This window comes from Acanthamoeba castellanii (genome assembly GCF_000313135.1).
Source record: "Acanthamoeba castellanii str. Neff unplaced genomic scaffold scf7180000084599, whole genome shotgun sequence".
In the NCBI taxonomy this organism is placed as follows: Eukaryota; Discosea; order Longamoebia; family Acanthamoebidae; genus Acanthamoeba; species Acanthamoeba castellanii.
The window spans coordinates 1,923,100-1,939,649 of NW_004457442.1; the positions used below are offsets into that span (position 1 = coordinate 1,923,100).

The following is a 16,550-nucleotide window of genomic DNA, read 5'->3' on the forward strand; positions in this document are numbered from 1 at the left end:
AAGAAGAGAAGCCAAGAAGGGAAGAGATTCTCTCGACTCATACGAAAGCAAAGGTTGCAAGGGGTTGCCGCTCGATCGAGAATTAAAAATCAATACATTATTCTTTTTAATTTGTAGAACGGAAATTGGGTTCCCCTCGGTTCGGCGATGCTCCAGAGGCGGATCTCGCAGAGGAGGGACAGCAGCCAGAGGGGCAGGGGCGGGTCACGCACCTCGCCGGGTGGCCCCTCTCGGTCGAGCCACCGGCTTTCGGTCTATGAGCTGCCCCCTGCCGGCGACAAGGATCCCCTCCAATTCAAAATCGTACGGCATCCCCTTCTCCTCAATAGAAAGAAATGGTTTTGCATGCAACCTCATCATCCTCGCCGCGATGTGCCATCCCTCGTCTTCTCGTTATTATTTATAATCAGAAAATACTAAACATTATGATTTTATAATAATATGTTTACCATATTTGCGTGTGCGCGTGTTCTCCGCTGCAGTTGGTGATGGGCGCGGCAGAAACGGACAAGACGCAGCTGCTCATTCAGTACGTGGTGCCGGCTGCTGCGGCCTCCTCTTCCTCGTCGGATGCCGCCGCTTCGGCTGCCAGCTCCAAGGACGATCAGCTCGGTGCGTTGCTCACACTGCTCCATCCTCTAGACACGCACCACCGCACACGCACACGCACACGCACCACCGCACACACCCACAACCATTGCGTGAGCTCACTTTTTTTTTTGTGCACAGACGTGTGCTGCAGCTGGCGTAAGCGGGTGACGATCGAAGGAGTGGACTTCATACTCGACTTGAGGGACATCCCCAGCGGCGACTCGGCCACGTCGTCCTTCATCGACCTGGTTCGTCCCTGCACGCTGTTTTGTGTGCCGCGGTGGTGTGCGGTGGTGTGCGGTGGTGTGCGGTGGTGTGCGGTGGTGTGCGGTGGTGTGCGGTGGTGTGCGGTGGTGTGCGGTGGTGGTTGGCTGATCTGAGATTTGCAACCGGACAGGACATCAAAGAGGCGGACGGAGTGATGATCATGTATAGCGTGGCTTCGACCCCATCGCTGCAGGAGGCGGTGCAGATGAAGGGGTACGTCACCCGCAAGCGTTTCGAGCGCGAGATGGAGCAAACGGAGAGCAACGCCTCCATCATCCCCCTCATCCTCGTCGGGGTGGACCACGGCATCAAGAAGCGCGAGATTCCCTGGGAAGACGGTACTGCCACACAACACACACACACACAACACACACACACACAACACACACACACACACACACACGAGGAGTGGCCTCAATGATCGACGGTGGTGCAGGCAAGGAGGTGGCGCTCAGCTGGCAGTGTCCGTTCGCCGAGATTACGCGGGACCAGACCAAGATCAGCAAAAGCTTCGAGGAGCTGGTCAAGGAGATCTATCGGTACGGCCGCACCCTGTCTCCGCTGTTCCCTGCACCCTCTCCCCTAGTCTCATGGTCTGCATGTCGTGCGTGGTTCGTGTGCAGATACAAGTTCACTCCGGCTGGTCAGCCTGTGCTCACGCCGGCGATGAAGGAAGCGAAGAAGGCCGCGTTCAGGTACACGCGTGCGGATGCGCCCGATCTGCAGTTCGTGCCGGGCGGCGAGGAAGACGTGCAGCCTCGCATCAAGGCCGCCTCCCTCGAGCGACTGGTCGAGCGATTGACCTACGACAAGTATCCCTGTACGCACATGCATACGACCGCACACACCCCCGTGTCCGATCACACACGCTCCACCGCACACGCGGCGCTCACACAAGCCCTTTTCAACCGCTCCAGATCCGACGCTCTCGCGCACGTTCCTGCTGATGTACCGCCACTACACGACGGGCCAGAAGCTGATGACCCTCCTCGTCGAGCGCTTCACGCTGCCCCCGCCCGCGGGCAACGTATTGGCCCAGGAGGAGTGGAAGCAACGCGTGCAGACCCCCATTCGTCTCAGGTACTCGTGCGCGTGCGGCTGTGTGTGTGTGTTGTGTGTTGTGTGTGTGTGTATGTGTGTGTGTGCGTGCCTGCGGTTGTGCGTGCGTGCTGCGGAGCGTGTCGTGTGCACAAAGTTACCATCGGTGCCCAGAGCGCTAACGGTGTATGTGACACGCTCTCTCAATAGGGTCTACAACCTTCTCAAGCTGTGGATCGCGAAGCACTTCGACGATTTCGAGCAGGACCCGGCCCTGACCGACATGCTCTTCCGCTTCATCGTACCACCTCCACCCTTTGTGCGCGTGCGTGCCTTGAAGCCTCAACGCTGACTTCTTCTTCTCCTCCGCCTTCTCAGGAGGGACCGGTGAAGGCGTACAACATGACCTGTGCCAATCAGCTCGTCAGTCTTCTCACCGAAATGGTGCGATCTCCAACCCGCAGCTTGGGGGAAAGCGAGTGTCCGCCTCTGTCGCCAGAGCACGCTGACGGTTGACGGTTGACTTGGTGGCTGTGACATCGCTACAGAAAGTCAAGAAGGACAAGAAGCGGAAGTCGCTCCCGGTCATGTTCGACAAGGAGGCACCCAAGCCCAAGATCTCGCGCAAGGTCACCATGGGCAACTTCGCCTTCAAGGACCTCAATCCCGTCGAGGTACTCACCGTGTGTTGCGTGTGTTGCGTGTGTTGCGTGTGTTGCATGTGTTGCGTGTGTTGCGTGTGTTGCGTGTGTTGCGTGTGTTGCGTGTGTGCGGTCGTGCGTATGCGTGTGCGTGTGCGGCCAGCATCACGACTGACCTTCTCTCTTCGGTCATTTGCGCAGTTGGCGCGGCAGCTGACGTTGATGGACTTCCGATACTTCAAGCGACTGACGCCCTATGAGTTCATCCTGTGGAACAAGCTCAAGAAGCACGAGAAGCCCAACCGCGCGCCCAACATCTACGTCGCCATCCAGAACTTCAACGCGCTCAACTGCCTGGTCAAGTCGGAGGTGGTGATGGGCGACAAGCCCAAGTCGCGCGCCCTCGTAATCTCTCGCTGGATACAGACAGCACAGGTGCGTGTGTGTGCATGTCAGTGGTGTGTGCGTGCGTGCGGTGGTATGCGTGTCATAGGATTGTGCTCAATTTGGGAAGCTTGTCTGGCAGGCCTGTCTGGAACTGAACAACTTCAATTCGGTGATGATGGTCGTGAGTGCGCTGGACGACTGCGCCGTACATCGACTCAAGCAGACCTGGAAGGCATGCCCCATCTCTTCATCCATTCCTTACATATCAAACTCATCTGCACCGCTTTCTGTGCACACACACGTCGCCGCACACAGATGGTTCCTCGCAAGCTGATCAGGCAGTTCCAGGACTTCAAGAAATTGGTGGAGGCCCGCGGGTCGTTCCACAATCTCCGCATGGCCCAAAAGGCCGCCGTCTCTCCCCTGCTCCCCTACCTCGGTACTCTCTCGTCTTCCTTTCTTAGACGCTTAATCATCGCACACGCGTGCGCACTCACCGCACACGCACACGAATGACACACGTATGGCAGGCATGTTCCTGACGGACCTGGCATACGTGAACGACGCGACGCCGGACTACATCAACTCGCTGATGAACGTGGACAAGATGGATCAGATGGTGGGCGTCGTGCGCGGGATTCAGCTCAGCTTTCAGTCGCCCTACTGCCTCGAGGAGGTGCCCCACATCCAGGTACCGCCTCACCAGCCATCTTAAGATGGCAGTAGCGCTCTAGTTAAGGTGGCTGATTTCGTCACACTACCGCCACCTTAAGGCCTACCTACAGCGGGAATCGCCCTTCGACGAGCAGGAGCTCTACCGTCTCTCGTGCGAGAAGGAGCCCGCCCCCAGCGCAGCCACCACGACCGCCGCGCCTGCGCCCTCCTCACTCAGCGCCAAGTTCGGCGCCTTCTTCTCGTCGCCCTCCTTCGCCGCCGCAACGCCCGCCACCTCCACATCTTCGTCATCGTCATCTTCATCGTCGTCGTCGTCGGCGTTGTCATCGTCGGTGTCGGCGTCGGCGGCCACCGGTTCATCGTCGTCGGCCGCGGGCGTGACGAAGCAGTGGTCGCACACGCTGGCCGGCTCGCCCACGTCGTCGCCCAGCACGCCCGCCCGGAAGCCGCTGCCGCAGCCGCAGCCGCAGCCGCGCATCGCCGAAGAGCGGCGGCCGTCGGTGGTCGGCGCGGCCCCACTGCCGGCCGTACCGGTCCCGCCCAACATCGACCGTCGGCCCTCGCTCAGCTTCCCACCCAGCAGCGCCCTTCCCGTGCCCGCCGGTGCTGCTGCTGACGTCAGCATCGAGGTCTCGCCTGCCACGTCAGCAACACCGGCCGCAACGTCGTTGGCCACGTCAGCATTGGCCCCTGCCGGAGGAGTCCCCGGGTCTCCCCCTGCGCGGGCCAGCCCCGCCCCCGACCGCCGGGCGGCCCGTCTCGTCGGGCCTCGTCGACGCCCTCGAGCGGAGCGCCGCGGCCATGGAGGACTCGGGCATCAGCGCGCCCGTCGTGCAGCAGTGGCTCGACGAGATCGAGAAGAAGGACTCGAGCCAGGTCTTTGGCGAGTACAACGCCTACAAGAGGGCCCTCCTCGGCAGCACCGCCCTCGAGACCCTCATCCGCGCCCTCCTCAAGCAACCCACCTCCCTCCCTGGTACGTGCGAGTGCGTGTGCGGTCGCGCGTGCGGTCAGGTGTGTGCGGTCGCGCGTGTGTGTTGCTCACGTGTGTGTTGCTCACGTGTGTGTTGCGTGTGGCACGCGACAGGGTCGGCCGAGGTGGACAGTGTGGTGCTGCAGCTGATGGCGCGTACGTTCATCGGCGGCCCCAAGTTCCAGAAGGAGCTCTTTGCCGGGCTGCGCGGCCTCTCGCCGTCGGCCACCACCGCACCGCTGCCGCTCGAGACCATCGACCTCGTCGCCGCGCTCGTCGCCCGCCACCTCAAGGCCGTCCCGCTCAACGAGAAGCTGCTCACCGACCTCCAGGAGCTCAACAAGAAGTCGGCCGAGATCATCCTCCTGCTGCAGAAGATCGAAGACACCGAGGGCGCGCACAGCGTGACGCTCAACGAGGAGAAGATCGAGATCACGGCGGTGCTGATGGAGCTGGGCCAGGTGACGCTCAAGGTCATCGACAGCCTCCACTCGGTGGACGACCTGGGCAGCCGGCGCTGCCTGCAGGCCGACGACGAGCGGGCCATCGGGGACCTGGCGGCGCGCATCGTCGCGGCGGCGAGTCCGCCCACCGCCGAGACGGCCAAGCTCCACGAGTTCGTCAACCGGGTCAAGGCCGAGGCCAAGAAGCTGCGCGCCCTTGATCAGGTACACGCTTCTTGCCACCGCACACGCACACACAGCACACAGACACGCGGCACGCGCCGCACACGCGCACGGTGATACACGTGGCACGCACCGAACACGCACACGCGGCGAAAGGAACTCACTGTTGGGTTGCGCCAGGCGTCGATGGAGGGCGCGCTGCTGGCCACCGCGAACGACCAGCTGGACACGATTGAACTCCACTTCCAGAAGCTGCTCGACCAGATGTCCCTCCTCACCCGCCGGTAACGTGTCCCGTGTGTGCGGCTGCGCGTGTGTGCGGTGTGTGTGGCGTGTGCGATGTTTGTGATGGTTTGACCAACTAAGAGTTCGTGGCAGGCTGTTGAAGCTGTGGGACTTGCGGCGGGTGCGCGAGGTGATCCTCAGCACGGAGACGCCCGGCGTCGAGGCCGCGGAGATCGACGGCCTCGGTCGCGAGAAGGAGGAGATCATGCGCAAGATCGAGATCACGTGGGAGCAGGACCTGGCCAACGTCCACAAGCTCCTCGCCGCCGTCACCACCGCCGAGGACAAGTTCTACGCCTTCGCCCGCTACTACCAGCGACTCCTCGGCGAGCCCGACGCGGCCGGCGACGCAGCTCCAGCCAACGAAAGCAATACGCCGCAATCGGGCGGCGGCAAGCGACTGCCGCCAGTGCCGCACCCGGAGCGGAAGGCGAGCCTGGGGAATAACAAGGAGCTCGGGCGGGTGTTCAACTACCTGATTCGCATTCGCAAGCTGCAGAAGGAGCTCGACGATGTGATCGCGCCGCCGGGCGGGTCGGCGGAGGGCGGCTACGGCGACAGCGATAGCAGCGGCGACGAGCTCTCCCTGGATGAAGTGGCCAGCGGCAGCGTGGGCGGCACGGGCGTCAGCTCACCCACCACCTCGCTTTCCCCCGTCACCTCAAGCGATTCGCTCTCCACCTACGCAGGCAGCCCTGCCCCTGCCCCTGCCCCGCGTCCAAGTACGCCTCAAGCCCTCAGCTCTCCTCCCAAGCCGTGTACAGCTCTGACCGCACACCGCACACCACACACACGCACAGTCGTCCCGCCTCCGCGACCCAGCTCGCTTACCTCGGGTACGCCGATACAGCCGCCCGGACGTCCCGGCTCGCCGTCGCCGTCGGCGCCCGGCGGCCCGCCCCTCCGCGCCCGTCGCCGACCCCATCCTCCACCGGCGCCGACGGCGGCCCGCCCCGCTGCCGCCCACGCCGTCCGGCGGCATCCCGCCCTTCACCGGCCCCGTGCCCGTCAGCCCGCGCGGCCCGACCGGCGGCCGCGGCGGCGGCAGCGTACGCTTGGTCCGCCCCGCCCCGTCGCGCTCGCCCTCCGTCAGCGCCACCAATCCGCCCGCCGTCCCACCACCGCTCGGCTCACGGCCGTCCACGTCGTCTTCCTAATTACCAGCGGTGGTACCCAACCACCCCTTTCGGGCTGTATTCAACTTTGTACAATCAATTGGCTTCGTCACCCCATCATCCTACGTTTATTAGAATGAGCAGCAGAGCAGGTCAGTGTGTTACAGGAAGTCCTTGGTGTAGACCGGCCGCCGCACGGCGTTGGTGAAGCCCTCGTGGAACTTGTAGAAGACCTCGGCGGGCGGCGGTGCCGACGATTCCTCCACCTTGGTCGGGGTTGCTACTTCCCCTGAAAGCCCAACGTCGGTAGATGAGCAAACGCGTGCGTGTGTGCGGTGGCGCGGGGAGTACCTTTGCGGGGGCTCTTGACGGGACTCCTGGCCGGCTCCTTTTGCGGGCTGGCAATCACCCGCCCGAAGAAGTCGCGGTGCACGGTCGCCGCACCCTCAGGCACAAGCTTCTGGGTGTTTTTCATGAGCTGCTCCTGGATCTGCCGCCGCTTGGCCTCGTCCACGACGGGCTTCTTCTCGGGCGTCGCAAATGCGTGCGCGGGGCCGTCCTTGAGCTTCTTCATCGCCACGCGCTCCGATTTCTTGATTTCCTCCACCTTGATCTGCCCAAAAATGATATACGTTGGCGGCAAAGCACAGGCAGGCGAGAATGCGAGATGAAGAGTGTTTGTCTGTGTGTATGTCATTGGCACGAACCTCGGCGGCGATCATCTCTTTTTGGGCATCGCCCAGCGCTCTGTGGCGCCCATCGTAGTCCAGCCCCTCGAAGCGCACAAGCTCGTCCAATGGCCTGCGCCCATTTACCTCCGATCAGTTAAAAACAATAAACTGCACGCACGTAGCAGAGGGGTTGAACGTACGGCTCCAAACGGAGGCGGTTGGTGCGGCCTTTGGGATCTTTCGCTGCGGTGGGCTGGTAGTCCGCGCTGGGCTTGTAGGTGAGCTTAAACGAGGACATGATGCCCACGGCGTTCTGCACGTGCATCTTCTCCTCTTCGCTGAAGAGGGCCGAGTTGAGCTGTCGGATCTTGGGCGCGATGATGTCGACCAGGTAGGGCACCAGCTCCATGACCACTGTACCGCTGTTGAGCGTTCCCCTGATCTCCGGCTGCGAGTTCGCGATAAACGTGTTTACCATATTCCTGTACAGGTGGTGTGTGCCGTGTCGTGTGTCGTGTGTGTGAGTGTGTGCGTGTGTCGTGTGAATGGAGAAAATGAGCGCTTCCACACTTGGAGGCAATGATCCCGTGTGCGGTAAGTAGAGTTAAGGAGTACGTACTTGAAGGTACCCAGCTTCTGTCTCATCGCGAAATCGCTCTGCGGGAAGGACACGAACGGGTTCGAGTTCTCGCTGCAGTGTCGGTTGATGACCATCGGAGCTGGAGAGGGCAAGCCAAAGCTCATCATCATCACCATCGGTTCCGGTGGGAGACGCAGCAAAGAGAGGAGGGGAGCGATAGTGGCGATACATACCAGCGGGCAAGTATTTGCGGAATGTGAAGTGTTGTTCCTTCTGAATCAGCACCGACATCTCGTCCGTGAACTCCAGCCAGTCGAGACAGTCGGTCGTCTGTGCTCGAGCGCAACACATGGCACGGACAGCAAACATACACCGCACACGCCGCACGCAGTGGTGGTGTGAGGCCACAGTGCGAAAAAGAGGCTGAGAAATGCTGAGGAGTCGGTGGCGCGTGCCTTGGCCAGACAGGGGTCGTTCATGGTGAACTTGAGGTAGTTCTCGAAGCAGCCATCGATGATCCGCTCCATCTCGCCGTGGTCGGCCAGCGTCTCGTACAGCGAATCGAAGCGCGACTGCTCATGCTGGCTGGCGCCGCCGCCGTAGCGGCGCGTCGGCGCGTCGGGGTCATACCCGAGGGTGTCTGTGCACCATTCCCCTTACGTAAGAGACAAGCTTGCGCATGTGTGTGTGAGGCGTGCGTGACAAGCACCGTAGTAGTCGCTCTTTTCTGCGCTCTGCCTCGTGATGAGGTCGCGCAGCGCCTTGTGCTTGGATGGTGCGGCCTTCTGGAAGATTTCCCTCCTGCAGGCAGACAGGGTCAGGGGAAAGCCAAAAGAAAAGAAAAAAGAGAAGCGCATCAGTGATGAAGTGGCGTTACCAGACGTCGTAGAGCGACTTGAGCACATCTTTGTGTCCAACAGCGGTCGAGGCCAGCATGTCCGCCGTGAGCACCTTGCCCTTTCGCTTGATGAACTACTCGAACGCCAGCTACGTAAGTGGCAGCACTGTGGGATATCACACACCTCTGTGCACCGGTGGCGCACCTGCAGCGTGTTGAGGCACGATCGGATGTCGTGATCGGCGAGGTTGCAGAGCGCCATCACGGTCTGGGTGTCGGCCCGCAAGCCCTCCTGGTGAAGCGCGCTTCGGGTGAGCAAGAGATGGCACCGGGGGGGGGTAGAGAATGAATGGAGACCTTGTTGCAAATCTCCTGCAACCGCGAAGTCAGACGTCCGAGGTCGGGTTTATCGAATCGAAACACTCTGTGGGATTGAATCGAACAGCAAACGCGAGTGAGCGCAAACGAGAAGAATCACATGGCACAGTCACACAGTGAAAGGTGGTACGTACTTGGCAATTGAGCGAAGTTCGCGCAGCGCTGGCGCGTACTGGTCATTGCAGATACAAATGATGGGCCTGCGCGTACACGCTAGAGCGTGAGCAATCAGAGCAACGGATGCTGTGGCGGGGTGGTCCAGAGTGAGTGCCTTCGCAGCTTGCCGGAGGGCGTGAGCGAGGACTTGAGGTCCGACGCCGATGGCGCCTTCTTCTTGCGCCCGAGCTTGCCCAAGTCGAGCACCGACGAGCCCTTCTTGAGCTTCGGCGACGACTCAACGGCGTCCTGCCTCCCCTTCTTCCCCTTCCCTTTGCCCTGCTCTCCGTCATCGGCTTGTCTGAGAGTAGAAGATCGGTGAGCACCGTGAGTCGCGGATGATGGTGATGAGACGGCAAACTGTGTGTGCAACCGCGTGTCTGCACACATACCCGGCCTTGGCCTTCTTCTTGTCTTTGGCGTTGATGACCTTGAGCAGTTCCTTGATGGCGCCCTTCTCACCGCCCGTGAGGCCGTCGATCTCGTCCAGAATGAGGCAGTTGGGCTTCTTTTCCGAGAACACGGCCTGCATCTGTGTGGCGCTCAGCACCTTCGACATGAAGAGGTTGGCCGTGCGGTCGTCACTGCAGGTAAGCGGTTTCCAGATTAGCAATTGGTTGGTTTTTACTTTGGGGGAGGGGGAGGGGAGGTTGCCCAACCTGGCGTTGATCTCTACGGGGTTGTAGCCTGCGGCCGTGGCGATGACGTGGGCAAGCGTGGTCTTGCCCAGGCCAGGAGGACCCGTCAGCAGGATCACCTTGGCGTAAGGCCGATTGTCGCGGTCTGCCCGGCGCACCCATAGCGATGATGTTAGCGTGCGGCTGTGTAAGGAGTGGGTGCGCGGAGAGGCTGGCTTTACCTTTGTTCAGCGCCTCGTCGAATTGCGGCTCGCTCTTCTTGGTGGGTTGAGGCGATGACGCGGCCGGTGCGCTGTTGTTTTCCGTTCCCCAGCCGCGCTGTCCAGCCCACCGGCCGCCAGCTCCTCGGTCCCCTGCTCGATACACTCTCATCAGTATGCCCTACCCATATTCGAACGTGAAGCGGTATAGGTACCGTAGCCGCCTCTTCCTCGGCTGCTTCCTCTGCCTCGCCCGGCAAAGGCGGGACTGGGCGCCTTGCGTATGCCCACGCTCTTCTTGCCAAAGACGCATTCGTCCCACTCCTTGACCCAGTGCAGGACCTCGCGGTTGGTTTTCTGTTTGGTGTGGGCCGGCCCCGGAGTGCGTCAATATACATCGCTTCAAGCGAAGTTGGATGAATTGGGCAGGGCGCACCTCATCGCTGAGCAGCTCCGTGAATACGCGGGGCGCATACTTGTCGACCCACAGCTGGGACTCAACCGCTCCGTTCTCCTCTACCTTGGTGGTGTTGGATGCAGCGTCGTCCAGGCCGTCGTCCAGCCCAGCGGCTTGTCTGGCCTCGACGAACTCGAGCTGGTGGACTCTCTCGAGCAGAACGCTGATCGGGGTGCTCAACAACTGCTCGCGCTCGGCTAGCGGGTCCTGTAACCGCCAGACCAGAAGCAAAGGTCAGACGTCCCACGACGAAATGGGGAGAGGTCCGGGTAGTGTAGCCGCACCGTGACCTCACTCACTTCCTCCTCGTGCAGCGCAACATAGACGCGCCGACCGTCGTAGGAGTTCACGGGAATGCAGGGCGTGTCGAGTGGCCTGTTGCTGTACACCTTCTTCTTCGGCGGCTCGCGGGCCTGTAATGCCGCCGTGAGACGAGATCAGCCAAGATCATGGCGGAGTGAAGGGTGAGCATCGCGCACCAGCTTGGGCCTGTTAGAAGTCACAGTGATGGTTGGTGCTGCGGTGGCAGTGGAGGAGGCGGTCTTCTCGCCTTCAACCTTCCTTCGCTTGGCTGCACAGACATGACGCACATATACGCACCACCGTAAGCACCATCATTGGTTGAGGAGCGAGGACGAGCGCACGGCGGGAGTGGGTGCACGGGTACCCTTTACGAGCATCTCCCTCTTGTGGTAGCTCTCGGCGATCTCCTTCTCCTCGGTCTCCTCGAACTTGCGCTTCGTGGTGCTCGCAAGCGAAGAGGAGAAAGAGGAAGGGGAGGGGAGGCGCGTCGCTGTCGCTCCCCTGAGCGCCGTAGGCAACTGGTAGTCAATTACAATCTCCCCCGATGGAGGGTCGGTTGGATCGAACGACAGCCTCCGCCTGCTGCCATTGTTGATCAAGGCATCTTGCTCTGATTGATGACGAATAAGAATCCGTGACATTGCAACTTTGGCAGAAGGTAGGCCTACCTTTTTCCATCATCTCAAGAGCCTCCATGTCTTCGGCGTACATCTTTTCCCAGTCTTCATCCTCCTCCATTTGGAATGTGCTTATTCAAACGATATGCGACTGGCAAGAATTCAAAGAGATCCTATCTAATTGAAGGCCTCCGTCGCGTTCTGAACAAAAAATTGTGTTGATGTCGAAGCCAAACACTCTTTCCCGCCAAATCAGTTTCCCGCCCAAAAGTGACTGAGTCGACACCAATCATTTCTTTCTCTTTTCCTCTTGCTTCTGGCTCGCCCTGACCTTGGGCCGACGCTCTTTTTCTTCTCCACCTACGGACGACATGGAGAGCCCAAGCACCACGCCAACTGCGAAGAGCAAGCAGAGTCCGGCAGCAGGCGCCGATCACGTCAGCCATCCCCACCCCGGAGTAGGCCCGGAGCCTCCGTTGGGGCAGCAGGCCTCAGGGGCGGACGTCGACTCCAGTGCCGCCGCCGCGGCCCTGCTGCCCCAGCTGACCCAGAGCCTAGTGATGCTGGCCGACAAGGTGGAGACCCTTGGGGCCACCCTGCGGGAGGTACACGCCGACATGGCGGTACTCAAGGCCCAGTACGGGGCGCTGGCCGCCGCGGCCCAGGGCTGTGCCACCTACGGCGTCCAGATGACCGTCACCTTCACACCGCAGCCTCTCCCGCAGCAGCAGCCCCACCACCCCGTCGGCGCCCCGTCCCCTTTGCCTCATGGGCACCACCGCCACCACGTCGCCCCCGCCCCGGCCACGCCCGGCCACGTCACACCGCACGTCATGTCGCCGTCGCCCGCGCCGCTAAGGAAATTTGTCGACAACGTTGCCACGGCCACGGCCAGGGCTGGTACGCCTCCGCAGCCATTCGGAGCTGCGCAGACCGGAGGCAGCGCAGCTGCGGCGGCGCCTCGAGGCCTCCACAAGGCCGAGCGCCACCACCCGCGGAAGCGGACTTCCTCCACGGGCCCGGCGGACCACAGGTTGCCCGCGAGCTACGATGGGCGGCCGGCCAAGAAGCCGCGGCGGGACAAGAACAAGATGTTCGTGTTCTTGGACCACATCAACAACAGCCGGGTGGTCGACGACGACGAAGGCGATGCCGGTGACGTTGACGACGACGAGGACAACAGGAGCGGCAGGCGAGAGGGCGAGCTCGAAATAGTGGCGGGCAGCTCGGACGAAGAAGGAGAGGCGGTGGAAGAGGCGGTGGCCGAGACCAGCTCCGAGGGCGAGGAAGAAGAGGAGGATAGAGAAGAGAATGAAAGCGACGAGGAGGACGGGGAGAACCAGGCGGCTTCTTCCTCGACCACGGCGGCGATACTGGCGGACATCGGGGAGCCACCGCACAGGGAGCCGATCACGTGGATCGGCGTCGACGTGCCAGTGGAGGGCAAGCCGCTCAACCACCGCCTCATGCCCGAGAAGATCACCAAGTCTGACCAGCTGCACGTCTTCTGGCAGCGCATGAAGCAAAACATCGTGGTCGAGGTACAGACCGGCTGCGTCTGCGTGTCGTGTGTCGTTGATCATGTCGAGCTCACCGACAGTGTGTGGTGTGGTGGTTTAGACATCGGGGAAGGGCTGCTGGCTCTGCACGTGCGTGCGACCGACCCCGAACTCGTACGTGCGCAAGTCGGTCGCGGGCAAGAAGTTCTTCGCGCACATCCTCACGTACCTGGTGTGGAACCGCACGATCGACGTCAACCTGCCCGTCGTGCAGCTCTGCGGCAACCGCGTGTGCCTCAACCCCAAGCACCTCTCGCAGGTCAAGAACGGCCCGCTCGACACCGACCAGCGGGCCGACTGTCTCGAACGCCGCTCGCTCGAGACCTGCCCGTTCTCGCCGCCCTGCATCGGTCACCACAGCTCGAGCAACTGATTCTATTCTCTCAGAAGAGAGAGATTGGCGAGAGGGGGGGGGGGGGAAATGGTGTGGGCTCCAATGGGGGGCAACAGGAAAAGACCTGTATTACTTGACCGAAACGTTGTCCACCTGCGTGTGGGTGTGTCATCATTGGCGTTGTGCGGTGCGTGCGGTGTGCGGCGAGGAGTACCCTGAGATCGTCGAGTAGCGGGAAGCGCTGCTGGACCAGCTCGCGGGCTTGTGCGGCCTTGAGGTGCCTCATGTTCTGGAGCTCCAGGACCCGCAGAGACGGGCACTCGACACCGTCCAGCGTGCACAGGCGCTCACAATGGCTAATGGCGAGGCTCCGCAGCAGCGGGCAGCCGCTCACGCGGAGGGTGTCAAGCAGCGGCGCCTCGACGTTGACGCTGCACAGCAGCGGAGCGTTGGCGACGGTGATCTCACGCAGGCCGCAGCTCCGCGGCACGCGCAGCTCGACGAGCCGTGGCTTGTCGGTGATGACAAGCCGGTGGAGCGAGTAGACGTCGAACGCGTCGACGCTCAGCCGCTCGAGGTTGGGCAGGCCGGGCAGGCGCAGCTCGCTGCCCAGATCGTAGACGAAGGCGATCGTCAGCGACCGCAGGCAGCGGCTCTCGAGCGCCTCCACCCGAAAGCCCTCGGCGTCGCGCAGGCTCAACGCCTCGAGCCGGGTGCATCGGGCCACCAGCGCGTGGAACGCCGCGAACTCGCCCCGCAGGTCCCAGTCGCTGAGATGGAGCGAGGTCAGGGCGTGGCCACCGTGGGCGAAGGCGGCGGCGAGCGGCATGTCGACGATGGCGAAGCCTCGCAGGTCGAGGTGGGTGAGCCGCGGCCACTGGCGCAGGGCGCGCTCGACGAAGGTTGCGGGCACTTCCGAGTGGCGCAGGTGGAACCGCCGCATGCGCGGCAGTCGGGCCACGAAGGCCGGGTCATGGAATGAGACGAGGTGGTCGTCACCAACGGCGTTGCTGTCGGGGTGCCAGCAGTCGAGCAGAGAACAGCGCGTCAGCGAAGGGCACTCGACCGCGAGCACGTTGAAGGTTTTCCCGATCACGCTGAGCGTGCGCAGCCGCGGGCGGCGGACGACCAGACCGATCTCCAAGTTCGCATGTCCGCCACTGATGTTCCAGGGGCCGAGCTTCAGCTTGCAGAGGCGCGACAGCGAGCCGATCACATCGCCGATGACCCGGGCAATGGCGGACGCGTCGTCATCGGACAGCGATATGGGAATCCTTGTGATGGATAGGCTCGTGAGGCCGGGGAGACGCTCGATCTCGGCCAGCGTGCGGCAGTTCAGGCCAACGGAGCTCAGGGAGAGCGCGGATAAGGATGACAGGGCTCCGGAGTGGTCCAGCGGTGAAGTCCAGCCGAGATCAAGCCGGTGTACGGGCACCGTGCGGCACAGAGCTGGCCGTGGCCTGTGAGCACTCTTCCATGTGCGCGGCGATGCGTGTGCGTGCGCGGTAGTGCGTGTGCGTGTGCGTGTGTGTTGTTTGTCATGTACCGAGTTTGTTGAGGCACTGGAACTGGGCCAACACGCCACTGAGAGAATAATCCATCAAAGTGGGACACAGTTGGAGGCGGCTGACTCGCGACGCCTTGCGTAGGACGTCCCGAGCCTGGTCCGCCCTCTGCGAGCTTGGATTCGAGCTGAACAGCTTGAGCTCCGCAGTGTCGGGCGAAAGCAGCCGTTGGTAGGGACTCTCCAGCTCGTCGACCAGTTCGTCCCCGTGCTAACAACAACACGAGTAGGTGAGTAACTTGCGCGGTTCACGAGATCCCATGTCCAATGGATGTCGTCTGCGCACCTCGCAAGGCGCAAAGGTCAGCTCGGAGGCCGGTAAGATCGCCTGAAAGAGGTCAACCGACGCGCTATTCGCCGAGCGTGCCAATCGAAGCACGTCGGGAGCCAGCTTCAAGCAGTCGATCGACTCAAGCTTGACCGTGAGCGCACGCTGGGTCCCTGCCCTTCTCCTTCTTGACAGAGAGGGACGATCGTTAGATGCTATACTGTTGGGAATGGAACGCGAAGAATACCTGATGAACTGGGCCAGACCGGCCGCGGTAACGCGGGTACGCTGCAGGTCGAGCAACTCCAGCTCGGCAAGGCCGCGAGATGTGCTATCGTCGCCTGGAAGCACTACAGAGGCGAGGAATTTGTCGTTGATGGCGCAGTTGTTGCTTACGTCCAAGCTCTGCCAGCCGCCACCCAAGGCCCGCCTGGGGTGAGCTCAGGTACATCAAAAGGGACGTGTGAGCGTGTGAGCGTGTATAGCTGTACTGACCCGAAGCTGTGGACAAGCGTGCGAGATTACGCCGCCGCTTTCCCCGTCGATGTGCGGGCAGCCGCTCACACTCAACACCCTGAGTTGAAGGTCAGCATAAATTTACGAAAGAGAAAGCGAAAGAGACTGGTGGCACACCACAACCGAGGGAATCGGCTCAGGTGGACCAGGGCGTCGTTGGTGATGGCGACGCATTGCGATAGATTGAGCTCTTCAAGGTGCATCGCTGCATTGCTGGCACCCAGCTGTTCCACGAATGCATCGTTGGCCCTGAATACATGCCAGACGATCATCAACCAAGGCACCTGACAACAAGGTGCGAGGGTCACGTACCTGGACGCCGGAACGTAGAGAGCTGGCGCAGGGACTCCCATCGACTTGCTGTCTTGATCAGCGATTCAAGCGAGAGATAGGTGGCATCACTGCAGACTCGTCGTCAGAGGCAGCCCCCAAGCTTAAATGCAGCTCGGAATTGTGGGTACTTGTGTGGTGTACCTGAGGTCAAGGGAGCTGAGGCCGACCAGGCACGAAGCGATGAAGGCGAGCGTCCAGTCGTGCAGCAGCTGGCGGTGCGTGATCAGCCCCACGAATCGCTGGGCGATATCCTGGGCCACCACCCTGCAAGGCCACTCCAGCGCTACGGTCAAATCAAAGAGGTGTGGGCGACACAACCTACCACAACGTTGGTTCTTGGGCTTGCAAGGCTGAGTTCGAAGTCCAGAAGGGTTCTCCAGCGTCAATCAAACTGAGGGCGGAAAGATCGAACAGCGACGCCACCTCCCCCTCCCAGAACACACAACATCAGAAAGAAAAAACTACGTGGACTACTGTGCTACTCACCCTTGCAGACACCTGCAACCACAACGGCGAGCCGCCTTCCGTCTCCATCGTCAA

At 61.7% G+C, this 16,550-nt stretch overlaps 3 protein-coding genes and 1 pseudogene across 3 annotated transcripts; 2 read left to right on the forward strand and 2 right to left on the reverse strand.

Moving 5' to 3' along the window:
• Nucleotides 1-147: 147 nt before the first annotated feature.
• ACA1_065850 lies at nucleotides 148-6,826 on the forward strand (annotated as a pseudogene).
• ACA1_065860 (ATPase, AAA domain containing protein) lies at nucleotides 6,760-11,557 on the reverse strand (the record flags this gene model as incomplete). Its single annotated transcript, XM_004339730.1, has 21 exons — nucleotides 6,760-6,887; nucleotides 6,950-7,211; nucleotides 7,306-7,399; nucleotides 7,470-7,751; nucleotides 7,889-7,988; nucleotides 8,083-8,179; nucleotides 8,230-8,489; nucleotides 8,559-8,650; nucleotides 8,727-8,821; nucleotides 8,893-8,992; nucleotides 9,200-9,265; nucleotides 9,304-9,522; nucleotides 9,614-9,805; nucleotides 9,881-10,004; nucleotides 10,081-10,212; nucleotides 10,275-10,416; nucleotides 10,496-10,723; nucleotides 10,801-10,929; nucleotides 10,996-11,087; nucleotides 11,184-11,429; nucleotides 11,488-11,557. The coding sequence occupies 21 exons, from the start codon at nucleotides 11,555-11,557 to the stop codon at nucleotides 6,760-6,762; spliced, it is 3,150 nt and encodes a 1,049-aa protein (XP_004339778.1).
• Nucleotides 11,558-11,807: 250 nt separating this feature from the next.
• On the forward strand, nucleotides 11,808-13,368 carry ACA1_065870 (uncharacterized protein; the record flags this gene model as incomplete). The annotated part of the gene is made up of 2 exons (XM_004339731.1): nucleotides 11,808-12,977; nucleotides 13,057-13,368. The coding sequence occupies 2 exons, from the start codon at nucleotides 11,808-11,810 to the stop codon at nucleotides 13,366-13,368; spliced, it is 1,482 nt and encodes a 493-aa protein (XP_004339779.1).
• ACA1_065880 (leucine rich repeat domain containing protein) lies at nucleotides 13,053-16,544 on the reverse strand (the record flags this gene model as incomplete). Its single annotated transcript, XM_004339732.1, has 10 exons — nucleotides 13,053-13,164; nucleotides 13,246-13,337; nucleotides 13,544-14,778; nucleotides 14,876-15,104; nucleotides 15,180-15,339; nucleotides 15,409-15,591; nucleotides 15,801-15,882; nucleotides 15,990-16,078; nucleotides 16,152-16,261; nucleotides 16,509-16,544. 10 exons carry the CDS (start codon nucleotides 16,542-16,544, stop codon nucleotides 13,053-13,055), a joined length of 2,328 nt encoding a protein of 775 aa, XP_004339780.1.
• Between the last annotated feature and the right edge of the window lie 6 nt (nucleotides 16,545-16,550).